The following is a 23,788-nucleotide window of genomic DNA, read 5'->3' as shown; positions in this document are numbered from 1 at the left end:
TTAGACTGGAAAAATCCATACCTGTTAGCGTGAAGCCACCTAAAAAAGAAAAAAAGAGAAATGTCATAATTTAGTTTACATTATAAATAGCAAGTATTAGTTAGACATAATATTCTTGACAACTGAGTGATGAACACTTTTGCCAAATCTATAATTAATAAGAATATGAAAAGGTCCAGTCATAACTGAACATGTTCTTTTAAGATTATGCAGTTTAGTACACAATTGGTTCTTATAGATCTCCAAAGAATCACTGCCCTTTAAAGTTTACATATACTAAATTTAAAATATGATATGAATGATCTGGCCTCATCTAAAATGAGGCCAATAGTCTTAAATGAAAATTTGGCCAATCCACAGATAGAGATAAAAATCAACAGTTACAGTATCATCTGATAGAAATGGGAATAGCCTAGAAAGAAAATGGAAAGGAAATGCAAGAAATGAAATGCTTACCAAGCTCATTCAATAACAGGGCTGTGAAGGAAACAGACAGAGACAAACACAGAGTAAGAGACCAGATGAATAATGAAAGAGGAATATTAGCAGAAAGAAATTCAGGCAGTTCTGACTAGAATGTAGAAAACAATTGTTTATAAAAAAAATGGTGCATCCCAAGGGAATGTATTGTTGGAAACATTTCCAAGCAAATGATCCCAAAAGGAATATTTGTGTGTGATTGAAAAAAATCACCTTGTATGCTCTCTCTATGGATCTCATAAGATATTTCTGCCACTGTTGTTGATGTATAGTACATTCAAAATATACTGGAAATATTGAAGATGTTAATCTTTAACTCAGCCTGCGGGTGGGGATTCATCAACTAATATTGCCCAAGAGCTAATGACTTGAATATTTGGAAGTCTTTAATGACAAAAGACTTCCTGTGAAAAGAGGTAAAAGTCTCCAGGGAAATTCCTTAGTCTGGCTCCTAGAAGGAGATTTTGGCTCAGGTAAAGCTCTCTCTGCGTTGGAAGATATCTTGCGTCCTCTAAAATTGCTTATGCTTTTTAAATTTTCTAATCCTAAGAGCCCCTAAATTGGTATTTATTTCTGTGCCTTTATCAGTAACTTCTGCACATTAATAAGCTAGCCAGAATGTTTGCAATGGTTGTATAACTCCACTGAAATCGATAAGGTGAGGAGTGTGGACCAATCTATAATGTCTATAACGTAGCTTTATCAGTAACACCTACACACTAGTAAGCTAACCAGGATGCTTGTAGGGGACACAGAACTCCACTGAAATCAGCAGGGGGAGAAGTGCTGACTGATCTGTAATGTATCTTTTTAGAGTATGGTCTTTAAATACAGTTGGGACCATAGCACTTTATTTTAATAAAAGTTAACCTGGCTACGCAGGTCTGATTAAAAACCTCCTGGGTTGTCTGCAGGAATGTTACGATCCTTTGTTTCTAGCCTAGTTTTCTCTGTAATGGTAGCAGCATCAGAGGGAATCTAGGGGAAAAAAAACAAGTCAGTATTTTATTTATACTGAGAAGAATTCATTTGGCTGGTACAAAACAGAATAACGCCATCAAGGAATTTTAATTTGTTTCTACATGAGGGCGTATTTTACTAAACCAACAATCGAAAAAGCTGTATCCAAGACACTCCTCCTTGAGATAAGAAGACAGCTCTTTAGAAGAACACTTTGAGGTATAAGTGTCTTTTCCTGTATGCTAATGAGGCATCTTTGATCCTTTCTTTGTAAGAGATCTTGTTTTGATGTCTCATTTCTTTCTGTTTACTGAATCTGGGACCTATTAGACGAGTTGCATTCACACTCGAGACCTCAGTGTTCCTTTCTCCATCACTCCTGCTGCTATTTTGTACTAAGATGGAGAGAGACTTTAGAAAAACTAAACTTCAGGTAGACTCTGAGGTCAGCGAGTTCTCATAAAGTGGGACTGCATTTCCAAAAATGCTGAGTCTACATAAGAATTGGTCATATATCTCGTTTCTTGACCTAGATGTAAAAACTTAAATAACTTTTTTCATCCCTTAGTAAATAGAATCTATTATAAAGTAGGGAAGAGTAGAGAATTGGCTTCATTTTGTAAATATTTTCTAAAACTATAAGAACCAACAACATCTAATTATGAAATTCTTAAAGAATTAACAAAAATGTTATTTAAGATAATTTAATTATAAGGATATGATTGTTGAATTTTTCTTGTTACTATTCATATTAAAATTGTATTAATTCTATTAGTATCAAAAGATTTTGGAACATGGGTAAGATTAGTGTAAGTCAGGGTTAAATATTTACCAGGGTCACTTCCTTCAGCTACAGAACACTGAACTCATACATATGACTGTGGTTCCATATGTATGACGCCTCATTTTTTAGTTAGTTTGTTTGTTTTAATGAGATAGGGTCTTGTGTTTTAGCTCAGGCTGCCCTTTAGCTTTCAGCCTTTCTGCTGTGACCTCCCAGGTGCTCGAAATCACGGGTGTGTGCCACCATGTCTAGCTTTATGGCTTCTTCTAAATGATGTATTTGGTGATATGGAAAATATATTCAAATAAGCACATTAGCTTGCTGACAGCGTAACAGCAAAGGCTCCTTGCTTTTATTAGTTGCTGTTTTAAAGCTTGTGGCTGGACAGATTAGCACACAGCTCTCGGTACTCTGGAGGTAGAGACAGGAGGATCGGGAGTTCTAGATCATCCTAGGCTATGTAGTGTTTTCGAAGCCAGGCTCAGCTACATGAGACCTGTCTCAAAAGCAACAAAACAAAACAAAACAAAAACAAACAAAAAACAAACAAACAAAACAAAACAAAACAAAAAAACCCAACCCAAACTGAACCAAACCAAAAGAGAGCAAAACAAAACCCTCCCCCAACAAGACTCTCTACAGAAGCCTAAACACTGAATTCTCTGTAATTTCTTACATCTTGCTATTAGATCTGTGTACTCTCCACCTACTGAAAACTTTACTTGGTTTTGCTTTTCCTTCTACCTGCAGGGACAAGATATGTCAGGCTTTACCACTAGCCTTTTAAGGGTGGGTAAATCTTTTCAGCCACACCTCTAAGGAGCTCTGAAATAATAAAGAGAAGAGCACATGGTCTTCTCTCCTCATTTCTGAGTTACAGAAACTCTTCCATGTTGTTAATGTTTAGTGAATCTGGCTGCAGTCAAGATTAGCTGGCCCTCCCTAAAGAAAATGGGTGTCGCTTGGCGCACTCGTTCAGGCAGGGAAGCTTGGAAGGCAATGAAGTTTAGTAAGGAAGAGGAGGGCACTCAGTGTGAGAGTAGGGAGACACGGAGAAGGAGAAGAGTACAATTTCTCGCTAGTATGTCTTTGTATACTCTCACACCTTTCATTCCTCTTCTTATCCATTTTGGTTCCTCAAGCACAAGGGAGAAACTGCACTCTTTCTCATATTCCTCACGGTCAAATATTCTAATGGTAATGATCTTCCTGTGGGGACACAAGACAAAGGCAAAACAAATGGTTGGAGTCACACGCTCATGCTCTACATGTCCACCAAGCTGGATGTTATTGTGATGTTACTGATGTTACGGAGGGGAAACTGGCAGCACATGACCTCCCAGGCATATGTAAAAGGGCATCGCAGGTGCTCTCCACTGGTCTCCATTGACGGTTCTGTGTTGGTGCCTCCCTTCTGTAAATCCTCCTGCTTCTTCCACAATTGCAAAAGCCGGCTTAGAATTTTGACACTGCATAGTACCTGTGCCAATTTCCTCAGCTATGGAGGCTTGGTTGGCTGTGCTGAAATGAACCTTCGGACCTGCATGGTGCACAGTGGCCAGAGCTGGCTGATGCAGCCGCAGTTCTGGTGCACTGCGGCCAGGGGTGGGAGCTATGCCCTGTTACATAGTGGAGGCATGTGTGCATTGTAAGTCAGGTTCTGAAGAACGCAGGCATCCAGGGAGGCACAGGCCAGCAGAAGCTGTTGGCCTCAGCCCTGGGGTGGCTCCCCCACCTTTCTTCTCACTCATCTCCACCAGGCGGGGCTCTCCAAGCTCAATGAAGAAGGTCTTGTTTTTCTCATACTCCTCATCATCAATTACCTTGACTGATATTGTTTTGCTGAAACAGAGAAGAATAGAAATTTGACGAACCAGGGAAGAGGCAAGCCAAGGAACATAGGCAGGAAGAAGCAAAGTTAGAGAGGTCTCTGAAAACACAGTGCCTTGCTCAGGGCCACAGAACTAACTTGGGCCGAGTAAAGTTCTCAATTAAAAAGTTCATCATCATTGTGAGAAAGAAAGACAGAAAAGCAGATTACAATAAGAAAAGGAAAAGTCCTTATTGAAGTATTCAACTCTTGTGTTATCTTAGCTGAGTCCTAGAAGTCATTGCTTTAGAACAAATTAATAAAATACAATAGATCCAGTGAGATATCTCAGCGGGTAGGCACTTGACACCAGGCCTGAATGACTGAGTTCCATCCACAGAAACCACCTGGTAGAAGGAGAAAACTGATTTCAGCAAGTTGTCCTCTGACCTTCACTCACAAGCCATGACAGGTACACCTAAACACACACACACACACACACACACACACACACACACACACAGAACCACCTTATCCATACACACAATAAATAAAAGGAATAAAAACATAATAAAATATTGAGAAAGATGTTATCCTAAATGATGAATAATTTCCCCTTCTCTGTGCTTTACTTTATTTCCAAATAAAATATTTACTTTTTTGTTGAGTTTTTAATATAATTCCATCATTTCCCTCCTCCCTTTCTTTTCTACAAACTCTCCTATACACCACTCATTGTTTTTTTCAAATTCATGCCCTCTTTTTTCATTAATTGCTGTGATATATATGTAAATATACATAAATATATGATATATTTACATTATATATATATATATATATATTCCTAAATGCAAAAAGACAACCTGCTCAGTCTGTATAATGTTACTTGCATGTATAAATTTTTAGCACTGATCATTTGGCATCGAATAACTAACTGGTATGCTCCCAAGCAATCATTTTATTTTTTTATTTTTTGGTTTTTCAAGACAGGGTTTTGCTGTTATTCCTTGACTGTCTGGGATTCACTTTATTGACCAGGGTGGCCTGGAGTTCACAGAGCTCCGCTTGCCTCTGCCTCCCAGAGTGCTGGGATTACAGGCATGTGCCACTGTGCCCAGCTGTGTAATATTTTTATTGTTATATTGTATTAAAACAATGTGTATGTAGACACACTGCAGAAGAGAAAATAAAGCCTCTTCCCTCTCTCTCCCCAGTGTTTTAGAACTTAACTTCTTTAAGTTTTGAGGTTTTTTTCCACTTGCATCACAATAAGAGGTTGCTCATGTTTTGTTTGCATTCCTAAAAACGGACACTATGTCCTGAGAACAGGTGTTTCAAAAGTGAGCTGGTGGTGGAGGGGACAACTGCTAACATCATGGTTTTCATCCTTTTCCCAGCTGAATGTCAACTTTCATTAGCCCCAGCGCTTGTACTATTTCCAATTTCACAAACACATTGAGGTGTTTCACGGACAGTATTTCTGCTCTATGGCCGTTGGTAGTGTTTATGCTATGGTCTTGTGGCCCTGAAGGATTGATGAGTAGACAGGACAAATGCAAATATTATCCAAACCTAAACTCTAGTAACCACACCAGACATAACTCTTGATGGATCTGAAAGCATCATTCTAGCATTACCTTTGAACTAATGAAGCTTCATTATGTTGCATATTATAATTTACTTACAGCCCTCTAAATGTTGATTTAACAAAGTTTTTAAAAATAACATCACCCAAGATAATAACTGATTAAAGTTTTTTAAACAGTGGGTTCACATACACAGAAAATTTTAGTAACATGGAAATTCTTTAATTTTGGTGGCATTTTCTGTGTCCTTTAGAAGATTTTAGACTTTTAGTTCATTGATCAAATCTGCCAAGTTCCACTTAACTGCAGGATTTCTAGGGAGCATTTATTCTTTTATCTTAGGATGCAGGAAGTTTGAAGAAGCTCCCTGAATGTTTAACACTTCTGCTATAGGCTCAGCATTGTAAAAGTGAGAACAAATGATTGGTTCCTGGCCTTGGAGCCTCAGCTTGCCCTTCTATTCCCCACCTAGAGAATGTACATGATGCTGACATCCCAGTGTCTCCCTTCCAACCAGCCAGGGCTCATGAGAATGACTTTTCTTTGTGTCTCGAAGATTATCAGTAAGTAGGTGAGTGCTTAAACATGACTAATGTAACAACATTTCTTTCAGAGCAGATATTTATAAAATGTCAAGAGTATAACAAAGCCCAACTACACATACAAACAGCTGCTGCCTAATTGTTAGAATGCTCTTCTGGATTTTACCTTTTACTACTCTGTCTCTGTCTGTCTGTCTCTGTCTGTCTCTGTCTCTCTGTCTCTCACTGTGTCTCTGTCTGTCTCTGTCTCTGTTCTAAAATTGAATGCCTTGACCAACCTGACATATTTACTTGTTCACTTGTGTCTGAAAATCCAAAATACTACAAGAACCTTACGAGGACCTATATGAAGCATCCTTGGATGTTTACGTTCTATTTGAAAAATAATAGAAAGTATCTTCTCTTTTAAGTTAGATGAAATTTACCATCAAAAAATTTGATCAAAGGTCTCCTTTTTTGTTGTTAACAAAATGTGTGCTCTTTAGGTATTAATTTCTATTTTACATTCTTGCAGTCCTAAACTGTGGTTGCTCATCTGTCCTAAAACAAAGAGTTCCATAGAACAATCAAGGAAACGTGACAGAAACTGAAAGTACCATGATGGTCATTGTCCCTAAGACAGCTGGTTCAATGTTCATCATGAAGGCTGTTCATGGAAGGGAATGTCAAACTGGAATGCCCCCATGATGACGTCATGTTTCAGTGTTTTTGATTTTCGTTACATAACACACATAATATTGCCACCTCATAGCTCATCACAGATACTGTTGGACTGGAGAAGTAAAGAAAGCCTAGTTCATACGGCTGGATTGGCCTTTCTTGTGAGTTGGTATGTAGGAAAGGCCAGGGGACAATATCCCAATGTATTCAGTAATCAAAAACCACCCACGGCACAATGCCATTGTTGCCTCTCTATCATTGTGTGCTAGTTAGCCTTAATTGTCAGCTTGGAACAATCTTAGAACCGCGTGGGAAGGTGCTCATTCATCCACCACAGAGCATGTCGCTCCAGCTGGGCGTGGTTTGGTAACAACTGCAGCTAGATTGTCTGGTTCAATGGCAGAGTTACCCACATCAGGTTGGACTGTGGGCATGCCTGTGGGGGATTGTCTTGATTGCCAAGGGAGGTGGAAAGACCCATCTTCAACATGGATGGTGCCATGTCATGGGCTGAGTACTGAGCTGTGTAACAGAAGTGAATGCTAGCTGAAAGCAAGAGAGCAGGTAGTGTTGGTGCATTTGTTTCTCTCTGTTGCTGGGTGTAGGTGTGATGTGACCAGCTGCTTAATTCCATGTCTTGGACCCTTTCAATAGTGGGGTGTAGCTTGGAATTCTAAGACAAAACAAGCCCTTCCTTCTTTACACTGGTTTTAGTCAAGGTACTTTATCACAGTAGCTGAAATGAATCTAGAACCCATTGTAATAGCTTTGTTTTCTATACTCCAAGAACATAGTTACAAGATTGTAGTTAAAAGGAGCATTTGCAAAAACCTTATTATTGGAGTGACACTGTTCACTAGGATCAGAATTCTAAGGAAACATTTCATCATTTGGTACTTGTGATATGAACAAAACAAAAGAAAAGGAAAAAAGAAGAAGAAATATATCCATAAATGCCTTTGTAAAGACAACTAGAAAGATAGCATTTGCATAACAGCATATCATTTCACAATCATTAGAAACAGAATCAATAATGCCATTAGCAAGAGAAGCCATTAAATTATATATTGATTTAGCTGCTCTAGTACAGTGAAGCTATTAATAGGAGATGTGATTATTAAAGGCCATTTCAGTCAGTCTAAAGTAGCAGGATGAAGTCAGCCCCAAGTTAATTCTCTAAATCAAGACAGACAAAGTCAGAAGCCATTGCTGTTCTGTTCACCTTTTACTTCAGAAGACAAGATACCAAATGTGAAACCATCCACTGCACTTTTCAAAGGGCGCTGTCATGAGAAACACTGTCAACTCGGTTGTCTTTCCTCACTTTACGGGGACCAGCAATGGAGATCAAGCTGCTCATTCGTCCACCACAGAGCATGTCGCTCCAGCTGGGCGTGGTTTGGTAACGACTGCAGCTAGATTGTCTGGATAGTCTCTGGGAGCATGCTTTTGCCTCCCAAGATTCAGCAGTAGACACGGAGTCTCGAAGATAGAGAGGCTGTGACATCTCTCAGTCTGCCCCATTGCCACACCAAAACCTTATCCTGGGAAGGCTATCTCCCGGAGATCACAGATGCAGATGCCTACTGCTCTTTCTGCTTTGTTTACCAACAGGAGACTGTCCGGTAAATGCCATTTCTTTCAATTGACAGCTCAACAAAATCAAGCCTATGTAAACATAGTCCTTTAAGCAGAAACAACTCATGTATCACGGCATGGATGTAGACCTAATAGGAAAACAATGGCTTTGCTATTTTCAACAACCACAGTTATGATAAAGACAGCAAGGAGAATTCACTTGATCTTTTCCATTCTGAGTTACAAAAAAAAAAAAAAAAAAAAAGCATTTTTCCAGAAGTTAGTAAACCAGTTGAAAATCTTATGATAACAATAAAATATTTCTCAATGGGGCTAAAATGTTTATAGACACTATTTTCATTTTATTCCTAAAGATTAAGTAAGGAAAGAAGAGATTCAGTAGAAAAATACAGATCATCCCTTCTGATCCAGACAGTGCCTTTCATGTGCTCACACCAAGCCAATACCTATGCTCTTCTTAGTCCCTCTTCTGTGAGGGGTCTCAAAGGAATCAACTCCTTCAAACAGACTGCGGAGGAGTCAGGTGGCGAGCACTGATGAAGGGAAGAAAGTCATGGTTTTATGGGTGGTGGCAAAAACAGAAAATCCCTTCAACGTATACTTCAGTCTTTGCTAAGCCAGAGTAGGATTCCCAGCTTCTTCTTTTTTTTTTTTTTTTAAAAAAAAAAAACAATTTAAATCTAACTTTGTCTTTCAGTGGTTTTGCTTTCCTAGATCTGCCTTTGGTGTTAGAAGAGGAAGATGAGAATGAACTGGGGAGTCAGACAGAAGTCCTTTCCAGACTCTCACATGGAAGATTTCAATGAGAACATCCCAGATTTAAATGGTTCCATAACCTTTGCCTTGAGATTTACCCTCATTTGAGGCATACTCAGAGGTCAGTAGAATAAGGCACCTTTTCTTTCATAACTCATAGATCTTCCTGATGTCCCTGGAAATAATTCTTATTACCTATAATTTACAGAAGAAACGAGACTCAAAGTAGTTAGTGGCATCCATTTTTATCTGTTTATTTCCCAATCTGGCTTCAAGAGCCAGCATCTTTGAATTATTTTACCCACTGCCACCACTAGGTTTCATACTCAACTGTTCAGTATATTTATGACCACATGAAATGATTGAGATTCTTATTTTAGATTAATATGCAAACTTATTATTTAATCTTTTCATTAAAAACACTTCTTGTATAAACAAGGATAGAATTTTGCTTTTATCTTTTGAAAGGAATACAGGACAGCTGCCTTGCAAAGTTTTGTCTTTGAAGAGAGAAAGGTTTAGGTGGGGAAAATGTCATATAAACACATGGGCTTCTCCAAAACTGCGGACTGAGTAGGCAGACAGTAGATTCAACCTCACTCAGTGCTGCCTGATAGAACGTGATGATTTCAGGTGCACCTCTGGCTATTAAAATTAGCATCTACACTTTAGCTTTTCTAGAGGATTCTTATGCATGCTGAAGTTTAAGAAGCCTTGACAAAAAAGACAAATGGACTCTTAAATTGGATAATAAATTAAGATTGGTGAAAGCTGGATCTGTGGCCGAACTCCCTGCATGTCCGGATCACTATGGGGCATTACAAGCTATCAATTTCTGGTTTTCCTCCAGATTGGCTAAACAAACTCTTCAGGTGTGGAGACCCACTACAGACATAGTTTGTAAATAGCTTTCAGATGATTCTAATAGTCAATCAGGGCTGGTAGTAACGGGTAGAACATGTGTCCTGGCATCTAAATGACTGCAGGAGACAAAGTGGGTTTTGAAATCACCTACCATTTTTGGCCTGGTATTATTCTGCATCTTTAACTTTAGTAGTCCCCTTTTTATGAAATTAGATACACTGAGCCTCATGCATATAAAATGGGTGGAATTGTGGAAAAGTCACAGTCAAAACAACACTTTAGATCTAATGAGCAATCTGGGTTGAAATGCAACACAGGTAGAGTGTGGGTTTTGTCTTCACTGAATTCGATGATGTACTTGGGACTTGTCCTTTGCCTCTCAGGGAACGAGAGTTTCAGTAGGCAACCTTGATAACATAGTGAGAAAATCCCTTTAGCATCCAGGCAGCAGTGCTTACACTCATGAAGCATCATTTTCCTCTCAACAGCAGGACCAGAACTCTGTCATATATTTCATGCAACAGTGGTTGCCACAAAGTAAGAATTAAGGTGTCAATTGCACTGGAGACAGGAGCATCCCCTCTCTCTTCCTAGATCCCCAGAAAGCCCCTCTGAGTCTTGTCAGTAAGAGACAAAATGGGTGGAAGTGGGCCTTAACACCCATGAGCACTCTACAGTCAGACACAGAAGCGTCCTTGGACTGACCACAATATCTCTACAACTTCTCAAGAGACAAAGTGATGTCGATATCTAAAGTGAGTTTGAAAATTGATCTAAAGTGTACCTGAAGTACGTCTTCCGGGGTGTCTCACAACTCAAAAGCATAAGCAGACCGGGCAAAACAGGGAGAGGATTTTGCATTGGTATTTCATCAAAGAAGACAAGCAAATGGCCAATGGATACATGGTTAGTCACTGGGGACATCGAAGTCGAAGCTGTCCTGAGATACTGACTCTCACCAGGATGGCTGCGGTAAGAACCATGACTAAAAACATGTTAAGCGAAAATGTGAAGAAATTAGCATCTTCATTTAAAAAAAAAACAGCAGAAATGCAAAATAGTACAGTGAACAGTTTAGAAAAATCTGCAGATATTTAAAAAGAGAATCACCCTAGGACCAACAATTCCACTTCCAGGAATGAGGCAAAGAGAATAAAAACTGGAAACAAAGAAAGGCTTTATTAACTGACGGATAGATAAACAAAACAGAATCTACCTATACAACAGAACATTAATTGGGAATGTAAAAGAAGTATTGATACAAGCTACATCATAGAAAAATGTGAGAAGAGTATGGTCAGTGAAAGAAGCCAGGCACCCAAGACGGCATACTGTATAATTTCACACACACACACACACACACACACACACACACACACACACACACACACCCCACCCAGAATAAACATATCCAGAGATAGAGACTATATCAGTATATATCAGTGGGTGTCTAGAACAGGAATCAAGTATGGGTTTGTTTTATATTACAGATAAAGTTTCTGAATTTGATATCAGTGATGCCTGCAAATGTATATTTTACATCGATTTGCTTCGGACGTAACTGAGGTTTACCGCAAACAGCCAATGCTGGGGAAGATAAAACCTGCAAAATTTTCCAGTGTATCAGTCTTCACTAGTGGCTGCTTTCTTGGATGAGAAAGTGTAAGAATGGTTAGACTTTTTGCGAAGACTCAGATTCTACAAGCATTGCCAAGAAGAAGTGGGGTGCTGCGCACCAGGAGACAGAGCAAGCCTTTTACGTCAAAGCTGAGTGCTTTCCCTATGTCTGTCAGCTCCACTTCCCTTCAACCCAGGCCTCTCAGCATCCTCACAGAGAGCTGTCTGCTTCCTCAGGCAGGCATCAAGGGCTGCCTGCCTTCTTTGACATGCTAAGCATTTCTGGTGGCTCTTACCTCGGGCCTGGCTTCTGAGGCTTACTTCTTTCCCCAGAAGCCTAAAGTATTATGAAAATGCCAGAAGCAGCATTCCTCTCACAGATTTGTTTAAAAAGGAATAGGCTCTACTCATCAGTTATGTCTGCTCCACTTCTGGAGGTGCCAGTGCTCAGTGCTCTTCCACCACCACGGTCATTCTCCAGCGTCCTCGTTGGCATTCGTTTCTCTCTCCCCGCGAGGAGAAATAACCTTGTTCTGCATGGCTTGAATTCCTATTAAACTTTAAACGTTCCCGCCTCATCTTCCAGAATTGACTGGTGTGTTGCTTCTTGATTTGGTCTTAGAGAAAGAAGATGAAGGTCGGAGGAGGCTCTGGAACAGGCACCTGCTGTCATTGTGTGTTCCATAGGTGATCTCAAACTGTCTCTCCCTTCTTTATAAACATTCCAGAACTGAGCAGGTTGCTATTCTTATCCCCTCTATTAATACTTTTGCATCATTGTTAGTAAGCTGGGGAGAAACTTTAGGCATGGATTCACTACAGAACTTGCTTAATAGGCCATCCTAACACACAGAAAGTGTTTATTCTTTCGAAATGGCAGGAGTATGCAAAAGAAACTCACATGAAGGGTTTCCTCACTTGGCCCAAGCACTTCCTGGCTCAGGTAACTGGGTAGGCTTATTTCAAAGTATCAAAGCTATAATTTATTAAATGAGATTAATAGGCCTCACATTACAGCAATTATGCACATGTTTGCAGTGCTGTGATGAGCAAATAAGGAGTATGTCTGCGCACAAAGCGTGGGCACAAAGTATAACTCTGCAGGTTGCCACAAGATCGGATGGCATACCACATGGAAAAATATTTTGTAAAGGGCGATAAATGTTCACGTCTTGTCATTATAGGCCGGAAAGGATGGCTGGGGGCTGAGGCTCACTGGTAGAGCAGCTGCCTCACTGCAAAGTGGTGGCAAATTTTTATAGTTCTTCTTTGCTTGTTTGCAAATCACTCAAGAAGTAGATGGAAAACTGTGAAGACTGAAGTCAGGAAATATCAAAGTAGAGTGCAGCCTCCACAAATCCACTCTCAGTTACAGTGAGGACTACCGACTGCATCTTATATACTGAGATAGCCAAGGGCAGGATCCTTAATTCAAAAAAACCCAAAGAGCAGAAAGCCACTATGCTGTCCTCAGTTCCAGCTCTGCCTGGTCCCCAATTCAGAGGGCTCAGAGGGCTCCGGACTCCCTAGAGCGCCCTGTGTAAAGCAGAGCCTGACAAACCGTGATGGCGTCATTCTGCCATTCAAATAAGCTCTGAAGATAAGAGTTGCTGAAGTAGCTAAATCAAAGTGATTCTCCGCAAGGACCATCATCCATGTGCCCTGATCTCTTTGCCTTGTCAAGTGGCAAATGAAATCATTTGCTTCCAATGGAGAGAGAAACAGAGAGAGAGAGAGAGAGAGAGAGAGAGAGAGAGAGAGAGAGAGAGAGAGAGAGAGAGCGCTAAAATCCTGCCGCTCCAGGGGACACTAGGGGGATGCCCAGGAATACTGGAACGAGTCCAGAATAACTTGCCCTATTTTATTGTCCTCTGTTCACTTTGTAAAACTGAATGGCAAGCATTCGACTTCTTTTTTCTCAAATGCACAATAGTAACAAAAATGGTTTATCCTTGGTTTCTTGCTTCTTTAGCACTCAATTGTAAAGTTTAGTCTCAGAAGATATAGGCGACGTCTGGCTTGTACCCGTAGCCACAGAAATCTGGGAGCGGGGGCAGGAGGATGGAATTGGGTGCCAGCCTGAGCTACATGGCCAACGGCAGGCCATGCTGGACTACAACGTAAATCCTTGCCTCTGGGACAAATGAAACGAAATGAAAACAAATGGTACCAATAAAAACCCTTCTGAAAACATGGAGGCTGGCTGGGAAACTCAGAAGGTACCCTTCTTGAAACAAGGGAAAGGGAAACAAAGAACAGAGACCCTATGGGCTTCCTTCCTTTCACTGGAAGATACAATTGGTGATTTCAACCCAATGCAGCAGGGTACAGGATCAGTGCTCCAGTGAGTAGCCTGCCAGGCATTTCAATACCTCCCAAAGTTCTGCCCTAATTTGATAGGCTAATGACAAAACTGCAGGAGCAAAGGCTGCTAAGAAAAAGAGACAAGGGATCCCAGAGACTGACCATAACTTTATGATATTAACCTAATGATTACCTCACTCAATGGGAGTCAATAAATATGAGTCTTAAGGGGATAAATGCAAAAGGAGCCAGGGACCGCTATTTAGAACTGCATGCCGAGACAGCTGTCCATCCAGTGAAAATTAAATCAGATCATGCAACAGACACAATGGCTGGCCGTGATGGTGGAAATTTGTTAAGGTCAACCTGAGTCTATTTCAACTGTTGAATAACATGTCTATTGTGGAAATCTATGAGAGAGGGATACTTTAACACAACGGGGAAGGATACTCCGCATCTCAAAAATTCCTCCTGGATCACGGATGTAACTTAATGACGGAGTGTCTAGCTTAGCATGTGCAAAGCTCTGGCTTGAAACTTCAGGAACTTTACCTGATGCCCAACACAGCATCCCTTAATTTGTTCTCAAGACTACAGATACGTTTCTGTAATATGACAGTCTTCACTGTATTTGAGCATAGTTCTCCAGAAAAACCTCAGCACTGACTGAGGCTGATGTTAAGAGTACCTTATGGGAAGCTGGGCATGACAGTGCATGCCTCAAACCCCAGAGCTGGGAAGGCTGCATCTGAAGGATTGTGTGTTGGAAGCCACCAGGGAAACATGGTAAGGTTCTCAGAGAGTAGGGAAAGATAAAGGGACAAGGAGCATCTTCTCTGTGGCAAGTAATACATGTCTTTCATTCAAGCTTAGAGACTCTTATCAGCCCCTCCATGCCAATCTGCCATTGGCTTCTATGAGAACTTCGAATAAAATGAAATTGATAAGGCTGTATTGCAGGAACACTGCTTTCCCAAAAGCCCTCTTCGTATTGAACATTTGAACACCTACGCTGGCATTAGACTTTCCCCATGCCTAACCGTTTTGAATGTGGGTTCTTGGGATGGAATGCAGGTCCTTGGGCATCAAGACAGGTGCTTCTCCCACTAAGCCACCTCCCCCAGCCCCATGCCTAATTTGACAGCCACCTTACATTAAATTAGGCATTCCATACTTCTGTCTCCAGGTATACGTTTTAAGAGTACATCTGAATTTAAATTTTGTGTTTCTTGGTGGAGACCCATGGGTTATACAGTAATTAAATAACAACCTAAAACTACTGACTAGCAAGTGAGGTAATAAGGCTTGAAGGCCAGGCTGGGTTCAGTTTTACTTATAGCAAAGGAAGCTTCTAAGAAGTACTTTGGTAAATTTAAATTGTTCCAGTGTTATTTTTCCCGTAAGTAATTAATGATAATAATAACAATTATTATTATTATGTCAATGGGACCATGATGCACAGTACCTCTGCATTATTTTCAGGGTAAGATGACCTGAGACACCTTCTCAGGGGCAAGATTTGGATGGCAGAGTCATAGCTTCCCATTTCCTGCCTGTACTTACTTTAATTCTCCACTTTTAAAGCTCCAGCTCCTGTGCTGGGAAATAAACACAGCAATAATATTTATTGCATCTGACCGCATTATACACTGGGGCTGGTACCTTTTATGTACCACGTTATTATGACAGGTGTCTGTTTTGACACTGGATAACATTGTTTCTAGTGAAAAATTGGGCCTTTTGGAATGGGACTGTCTGTGGCCTCATGCAAGTGACTTCACCTGTGCTGTACTTTCCTCCCCTACAGAAATATATATCTTTTACCATAAGGTTGTAAAGAAGGTAAGAAGATCCAATGAGAAAAGCAGAACAGGACTGGGTACATTGCAAGCATTCATTATGCTACAGAGACTAAAGAGCTAAGAAAACACATGTCAAAGATTTTAGGAGGAGCTGGGTGTGGTGGTACATGGCTATAATCTCAGCACTCAGGGAGGCAGAGGCAGACAGAGCTCTGTGAGTTCGAGGCCAGCCTGGTCTACAAGGACAGGCAGGACTACACAGAGAAACCCTGTTTTGAAAAACAACAACAACAAAAAACTAAACAAAACAGAAAAACCCACCACCAACAACAACAACAAAAACAAAAACAAAGGAGGGAAAGAGAGAGAGAGAGAGAGAGAGAGAGAGAGAGAGAGAGAGAGGGAGAGAGAGAAAGAATTTCAGAAGGAAGCCTCTCAGAAGACAAACAGTTATGCTAGGCTCCTGTCTGCAAGTATAGCAGAGTATCATTAACAGTCCCCTAACAATTGTAATGGGGTGGGGGTTGGGGGTGGGGGGGCATCTCTGACTCTGTTGTCTGCTTTTGGATCCCTTTCTCTCAGCTGTGCTGTCCTGTGTGGCTTCAGTGGGAGAGGATTCCCCTAGTCCTGCAGAAGTGACAGGGCAGGTTGGCACCCATGGGGGCGGGACGGTGTGTTCCTTCTCCAAGGAGAAGGGGAGGAGGGTTGAGGGAAGAAAAGGAGCGTGAGGGTGAGGGTGCACTGGGAGGAGAGGAGGGGGCTGCTATCCGGATGTAAAATAAATAAATAAATAGATTCATGGAAAAAAAAAAAAAAAGAACTTCAGGAGGTCTCCTTTGTTAACATCAGTAGGAATCTTTCCCCGAAAATCCACAAAACAAACACACAGAATCTTGCACTCAAGAGACTCTTGTCCTTGCTTCTGTAAAACACCTTTGGCTGCCAGTGAGGCGTGGTCCGGGCCTGCAGGCTTGTACTTCTCGCTCTTTCTTGGTAAACACTGTCACTACAACGCAGACGGCTTTAGCTAACGCGTGTTCTTTTTCTTAAAGCATTTTCCCGCTTTTCTGTATGAGTACGCACTCGCTGTCAAGAGTTTCACAAAATCAGTAACAGCCCTGCCGTTGGGGATCATGGAGAGCAATTGTGCTGTCTCTCAGTCCTGTGTCTGCTTAATGAAGAGCAGAGAGGGTCTGTTGTGGAGACTCTCGTTCTCTGGTTCTCTGGATCTGACACATTGTTGAGAATGGTTAGTTCCCAACACATTACAGGAAAACCTTAAGCATGTGACTTTTGTGGCATCACCCTCCTGGAGTTTGCTAGTTTCCTTTTGGTTTCCTGCATCTAGAGGCTCCTTTGACTCTTACCCGGACAGTAAGCAACCTCCTGCTCCTTTTACTCCACTGGTCTTCATGGAAATTCTTGTCTGAATTTTGCCATTTGGAAACTTTGTGTGTCCGCATGTAAGAGGAGACCTTCTCTCTGTGGCTACTACTAACTTTTTCTGGTTTATCTTTCTGGGCAGATTTTCAGGATTCAGTTGCCAATGCTGTTTTCCCAGAAGGCCCCTTTGGCTCCCTCCTGAACCCTCATTTGCTTCCTGACAAATAACTCTTTCTAAATCACTTACTCTGCCAATGCGGAGTGGCCTGCATCTAAAGCTGTGATTCCCGAGTGGTCATCACCATAGCGTTAGGCATCTCACTTGGATTCAGGATCTACCTTCCTCAACGCTTCATTTCCTAGTCTAGAAGGAGAAAAAAAAAATTCTCCCGGGCCTTATCATCGGAGCCTCGCTGTTCACCTCTCACGTCAGAGAGGAGCAAACTGAAATGTAATGAAATCAGCCGTTTTCTCAAAACTAGTGCATTCCAGAACCAATGCTAAAACTCATCTCCAGACTCTTTCCAGTTCTGTCTTGGGTGTTTGATTACTTTGGCCTATCTCAGGTTCTTCCTCCCTGGTTACTGAAGCCGGGTTTACCACTGTGCACAGCAAACCTTTGCCAATTGTCCTCTTTGAAATTCAGCTTAATGTAAAAGCACCAAGCTGATGCTAACTTCAGAGGGAGCCATTTTGTCTGCTAGCCCTGTAACTCACTGCCTTTTCCACCCTGTCCATCATGCGGAGGGCATTTTATGAATGTAATGGCTCATACGATGAGGGCTCTGGGCTTCCTTTGGTATGGGTGACTATATAGATTCAGGGCCTAGACAGACTTCAACCTCCAACAAATGCACAACATTTTTAGACACACCAAATGAAGAGACAAGGTAAAACAATAAACGCCCAAAACCAAGCTACAGTCATATCAAGATCCCGTCATCCCAGCACATGTTGTTTGTATTTTTTCCCTTCTTTTGTTGACCAGGGTCTTAGTGTGTCAGCTCCGAACGCTAAATAAGGAACTGAATGGGCCATGCAGTAGGAACGGTTAGTGTCTGTGCGTTTGGATATACGTGACTCTGTGTATGGCACTTAGACAGCAGCTTGCTGCTTTTAAAGAGGCCTTAATTCTCTTAATTGAAAAGGAGTAATTACGGAAAGAACTGGCTGTGTGGTGGTGGGGCAAGTCTCTTAGGATGAGGAACTGGGTGCCTCTGTGCAAAGAAACCTACTGACTAGCTGGCGACAACAGATAAGTATTAAAGCTGGCGTCAACCACGAATCTAAAGTATTTGCAATGAGGTGTCAAGCGGCTCAGTCTGCCCCCTGCTTTGTGGACTCTTACTGAACTTTCCAGTACAGCACCCATGTGGCTCTTAAAGCCCTTCCTGGGTATTCCGTTCAGCCGAAAAAGCCACTTAAGAGTTTTATCATTTTTTCAAACCCTTTGTTCTTAATAGGAGGGATCCAGGGTGCTTTATAGGTGAGATGAAATTAGCAAGGAAACAATTTAACTGTTCAGTGATATGAGCAATTTGAAGCTTAAAATAAAAATTAGCAAAACCAGAATTGCCTTTGAAGTGAAATGTGTGGGGCTTTTTTGTTCCTTTACGTTCCTTGCTCTAATGGAAGTTTTCCCAGTTAAGCTTTATAGAATTGCCGCTGCCATACAGAATGCAAATAATGGCACTGCTTAGTAAAATTGAGCTACTGGACCAAACACAGTGAGGAAGTACTTGGTGCAAAATGTGTCAGTTAATTATAGACTCCTTCCTGACGTGGTTATGCCTAAAGTGTTCATTGTTAGGGGAACTTAGACTAATTTCGTCTTCTTATGGCATGTATAATTTCTTAGGGTTTAGAAAATAAATCTTCATTGTCATTTCAGGATTTTGAAGGAAGTCTGAATTTTTTTGTTCAGAGAATTGTGTAGGCAGAGCAGACACTGGCCTCCAGATTGGTGCTTTCAGTAGTATGACCTTATCCAGTTGCTTTCTCTAAATTTCATTTTCATCAAAAATGAAAGGAGGAGAAAATGGATGCAACCTAGAGGCTTATTATTTTAAAAGTAGCAAATATTGAAGACTTTCTCACTTAACGCATTGTCAAATGTTGAGTGCCTTTGGGATTGCTGCAACTATGCTTGCTCAATTCAAATTTGGCAATCCTTTCAGTAAACTAAAGCTCCTTTCGACCGTCCAAAAATGCATAAGGAAATAATGCTTGAATAGTGACATATTCATTTTTGAAAAATAAGGGAATTCTATGTGAATAAGGGAATAAAGACCTGACACTGTCCATGCTCTGTCCTGGCTCATTTTGGAGTTCTATCTTATATTTATAGAGCCAAAGCCTTTCAAAACTGGGAGCAGCAGAACACGAACAAATACCTCATTAATTATTTATTATGATGACATCAAGTTGGATGTTTGCATTTCTACAAACACATCAGGTAGAAGTGGATTTAAGTTGTATGAGTTATGCAGCCCATGAAATTATGTCCTTTAAGGGGACACTGTACAGTGATTTTTTTTTCCAGAGGCAGGTCTATATATTGTGAGTAAGTCCTAGTAACTGAACAGAAACAGGCCTTCAGTTTTTATGGTGCTTAGAAAAACATATCTTTAGATGGTAGTTATATTTATAGATTTACCCCTCTATATTCAATTGTGCACTGGCACAACAGTAATAGATCTTGAATACCTTTTCCATTGTTTTCCTTGGCGTTTGTCGAATAATCAAAATCTCTGTTACAGTTTTGACTGAATTTTTCTTCAGGTAGTCAGGCTTCCTGAGATAGGAATTTAAAGGATGGGGAGACTGGGAAGGGAAATGAAAAGTATCGCGCATATAGCTACCTAATCCGTCGTTCACATAGCTCTGGAACTTTACATGCTAACTAGCGTCTCATAATACTCACCACATTACCCAGGGACCTGATACCTGTATATGCTACAACAATTAGCCTAGGGCTGGCACCTGGCAATTGTGATTGACATAGCTGAGCTCATACATTTGTACTTGAGTTTTTCCTAATCTGTGATGGTTACTTCTATTTTTCAACAAGGGTACTCAACATACATTTTAGATTTAGAAAAAAAAAAAAAAGTAGCTTTGTTGGTGTTGGTTTCACCAAGCAATTGAGAGAAATGCATGGTATGTTGGTGATTCAAGCTCTTGACATGGATATCATTGGGGCAGGTTAGATAAACTTATAACACATATGTCAAATTTCTATAGTGTCTTATTCGAATTATCCACCCTACAAGTCTTTTCTAAATATGGGATTGTTCACCAAGCCTATATAGGGTATCAGAGAAGAAGAGAGGAGTATGTGTTGACAGCTTTAAAGGACTGACATGGAAAGCAAAGATTACAAATTTCATCTGTGCTAACTGTATGTGGGTCTCTGTGCTATGGGCGCCCAGAGGGTGAGGATCTTTACAAAAAGCAAGAATAAATGGTGTGAGTGAGTCTCAATGTAAGAGATGAAATATGTTTAAGACTCAAAGACCACACACACACACACAAACACAACCAGTGTGACACACACGTAAACTAAAACTGGATAAACAAAGAAACCTAGTGCACATGATCAGGGCAAAGGAAGAGCCTGACATTGTTAAGAAGCTGCCATTTCTATTTTACTTGTGTTTATTATATACACGTGTGAGGTAGAGGATTACTGAGAGACGGTTAAAAAAGAGAGCGTGGAGGTGCATGGGCCCAATTTTGTAAAGAAGGTACAAGTGATCCTTTGGATTATAGACTACCATCACTGTTTCTGACCTTTGACATAATCATTCAAACAAGGAAGAAGCCAGAAAGTGTTTAAATAATATTGGAAGGAATGTTTGGCCTCTTATTCAACCTGACTGTCAAAGCTGAAGGAATAGAAGTCGCTCTAATTTTCTCTGGCTTCTCATTCCTCAAAACTATCTTCAGGGTAGAGAAAACAAATTGAAATTTTACAAATTGTTCTCTCTGAGCTCCTCATTTAGACTGCAAAGATCCATTTCTTATCACAAGATGGAAGTAGTGAAATCCACATTCTACCAGAGAAAACCCCAGTGAATTGTAAACTGACCTGATTTGCATGAGCAGAAAATCCAATTATCTAACATAAACTCATGTCTGAGCACATATTTCACTTTATTTTTATCTATCATGAGTGGTTTTGGGCCAGATTTTGACAAAATGTTGTTTGGCCATAAGTTTTAAAATTAACTTATCAAAAATTGAAATATTGGATGTCTGAATTGTATGTGAGATTGCTACCATACTATTTTATACAGTACTGGCAGAGGAGTTGGTGCGAGAATTGTAGTAAAAAATGTAACTAAGTGGCAAGGTAAAACTTGAGGTGTGGAAAGGATAAAAAGACTATCTTGGTACAATTGAGTAGTCATACACAAATACACATTATTCAAGTTGTTCAAAAGGAAGTGAAGGGAGTGAAACACCCTGGGGTCAGCGATGTTAGACATTAACTATTATAGACGATTACAGTCCAAGAAGATGGAAGCCATCAATAACATGGCATTGGCTCCCATCTTTCTTCGTCTCATAAAGGTATGAGTAGAAAGGGGCTGAAGGCAAATAGGGAACAGGATTCAGCTGGAGCATGTCATGTCATATCCAGGGTTAGGTTGGTCTGGTCCTTCAAAGTAGAATGAGACCTCTGGAAAATGTTTAAGGTTGGAAAGTGTGATATTGCCCCCGGGGTAGAACAGGTTGTTGGATGTTAAGGAGCTATTCCAAGCATTAATAGTAAAGATCTATCCCAAAGATGAACTCAGGAAGTGTAGCCCTATGTAACAGATAGAAGCCAGATAAACTGCTTGCTGAGATGGGCAACAAAACAAAACAAAACACAAAAACAAACAAACAAACACACACACACACACACACACACACACACACACACACACACACACACACCAAACCACCATGCATTGGGGTATCATGGAATTGAGATACCAAATACTACACGGCTGTGCATAGTGCCACACAGCAGAACACTGTCACCTGGGAGCAGCACCACTCTTGCAAAGATACTGATGACAGCAAGGAGGAGCCTTTATTGAAGATGAGCTGAGTCCTTAAATCAAGCCAGCAGACTGAAAAGAAGGCGCAAGATCAAGTCAGACTTTTATCTGGATTTCAGAAATGTGTGAGTTTATTGACTTTCCCAACTGTCTGGGAAGAAAAGCCAGGATGTACAGAGAAGGTGTACACATGGGGAAAGGAAGTCAGGACAGGACATTGGAACGGGCTTGTGACCAACAAGCTTCTGTGATGCCAAGGACCAGAAGGTGAGGGTAGAGCTCCTGACGTTCTTTCTACCTTAAGTCAAGGGCAGCTGAGGTGGGCCGAGGAAGCCTACTGGGATCAGTCTGATGCTGAGACCCAAAGGAGAGGAACAACACTGAGAAAAAAATGTGGAGAAAAGCTGAAATGATCACAATACCTTTCCCCTGGGCCTTTTCTATCTGATCTGCTCAAATCTCTTTTCTATGGTTATCTTTTGCTGTTTCATAGCCATTGGCTACTTAAGTAATGGGTCTGAGCGTGGGAGATGGGTAACAGCATAATTTAAAAGATTAAGGAACTAGGAAGAGGGAGATAATAAACCCTTGCCTTGATGTGTTTAATTCAAGCCAGGATGGGCTGTGCCTTGAAGAATTTTTGCAGAGCATGTCTGCAGAGAAGATGAAACTCTTAAAGGGGAAGTTGCAATATGTTTGTCGTGCACGTTGAGATGGCAACTGAGGGTACTCACGTGGTGCGAGCAGACTGGTATTTTCCCCAAAAGAATTATCTTGGAATAAATTGTCCACAGAAAGGAAAATCTTTGTCTTGAACAATGTTGCTGCAAACAGTACGCTAAAGAGAGAGGGAGGGTGGGGAAAGGGGGTAGTGGGAGGGAAAAGGCTGGTTGTAGAAAGACTAAGCAATTACAGAGTCCTGAGGAGCTATGGGGTGTAGGGCAGGATGTGTTTCAATTTAGAGGGTGTAGTATGTCGTGGCCTATATTTTAGGAACTTGGCCGAAGGGTCAATGTGTGTTGTGGTGGTGGGAGCAGAAATGAGGAAGGAAGGAGCTTGACGTTGGAAGATGTTGATGCATTCCGCTTTGAGTTAATAAAAGAGAAGTTGTAATGATTAATAGTTTTTAAGTGGAGATGGCAAAAAGAAACTGAAGCTTAGATTAATAATGGAGAAATGGATTCCCAGCAAAACCAAGGTTTTTGTTGTTGTTGTTGTTATGTTTTTGGATCTGAAAAAAATCACCTCTGAACTTGTATGGTTCTGAGGCTTACGGACACAAACAAACAAACAAACAAACAAACAAGCATTCGACCAGTGGATCTTTGGATCCAAGTGGTAATAAGGATTTTCCACAGAGCTTTAAAACCAAACACATGCAGGCTGGGGACGTGGTTCAGTTGATGGCTTACCCAGCACACAGGATGTCATGGCCGTGCCTGTATATCCTACACACCAGCACCTGCCACATGGCCTGGCACTTACTGTTGAGGAACTAGACAAGGTTTACTTGTCAGTCCTCTGTGATAAGCTATTTCCATCACTTCCCTGGTAAAACCTGATGAAATAAGTATCAGAAAATCGTTCCAT

The 23,788-nt window shown here is 40.9% G+C and overlaps 1 protein-coding gene across 10 annotated transcripts in view; it reads right to left on the bottom strand.

Annotated features, from left to right (window-relative positions):
* Positions 1–23,788, bottom strand: part of Slc8a1 (solute carrier family 8 member A1) — a 354,337-nt gene that overhangs the window by 50,347 nt on the left and 280,202 nt on the right. For 4 of the 10 annotated variants that reach the window (XM_051162630.1, XM_051162713.1, XM_051163318.1 and 1 more), the window contains exons 3-5: positions 3,960–4,066; positions 457–477; positions 22–39 (exon numbers count right to left, since the gene is read on the bottom strand). In XM_051162630.1, the coding sequence (XP_051018587.1) occupies positions 22–39; positions 457–477; positions 3,960–4,066 (146 nt within the window). Of the gene's footprint in view, positions 1–21; positions 40–456; positions 478–3,329; positions 3,434–3,959; positions 4,067–23,788 lie in introns of all 10 variants that reach the window. The other 6 variants (XM_051162794.1, XM_051163055.1, XM_051162869.1 and 3 more) reach the window with 3 other exon arrangements.

The sequence above is a fragment of the Acomys russatus genome, chromosome 1 (assembly GCF_903995435.1).
Source record: "Acomys russatus chromosome 1, mAcoRus1.1, whole genome shotgun sequence".
In the NCBI taxonomy this organism is placed as follows: domain Eukaryota; kingdom Metazoa; phylum Chordata; class Mammalia; order Rodentia; family Muridae; genus Acomys; species Acomys russatus.
This window is presented reverse-complemented; position numbering and strand designations above follow the sequence as displayed.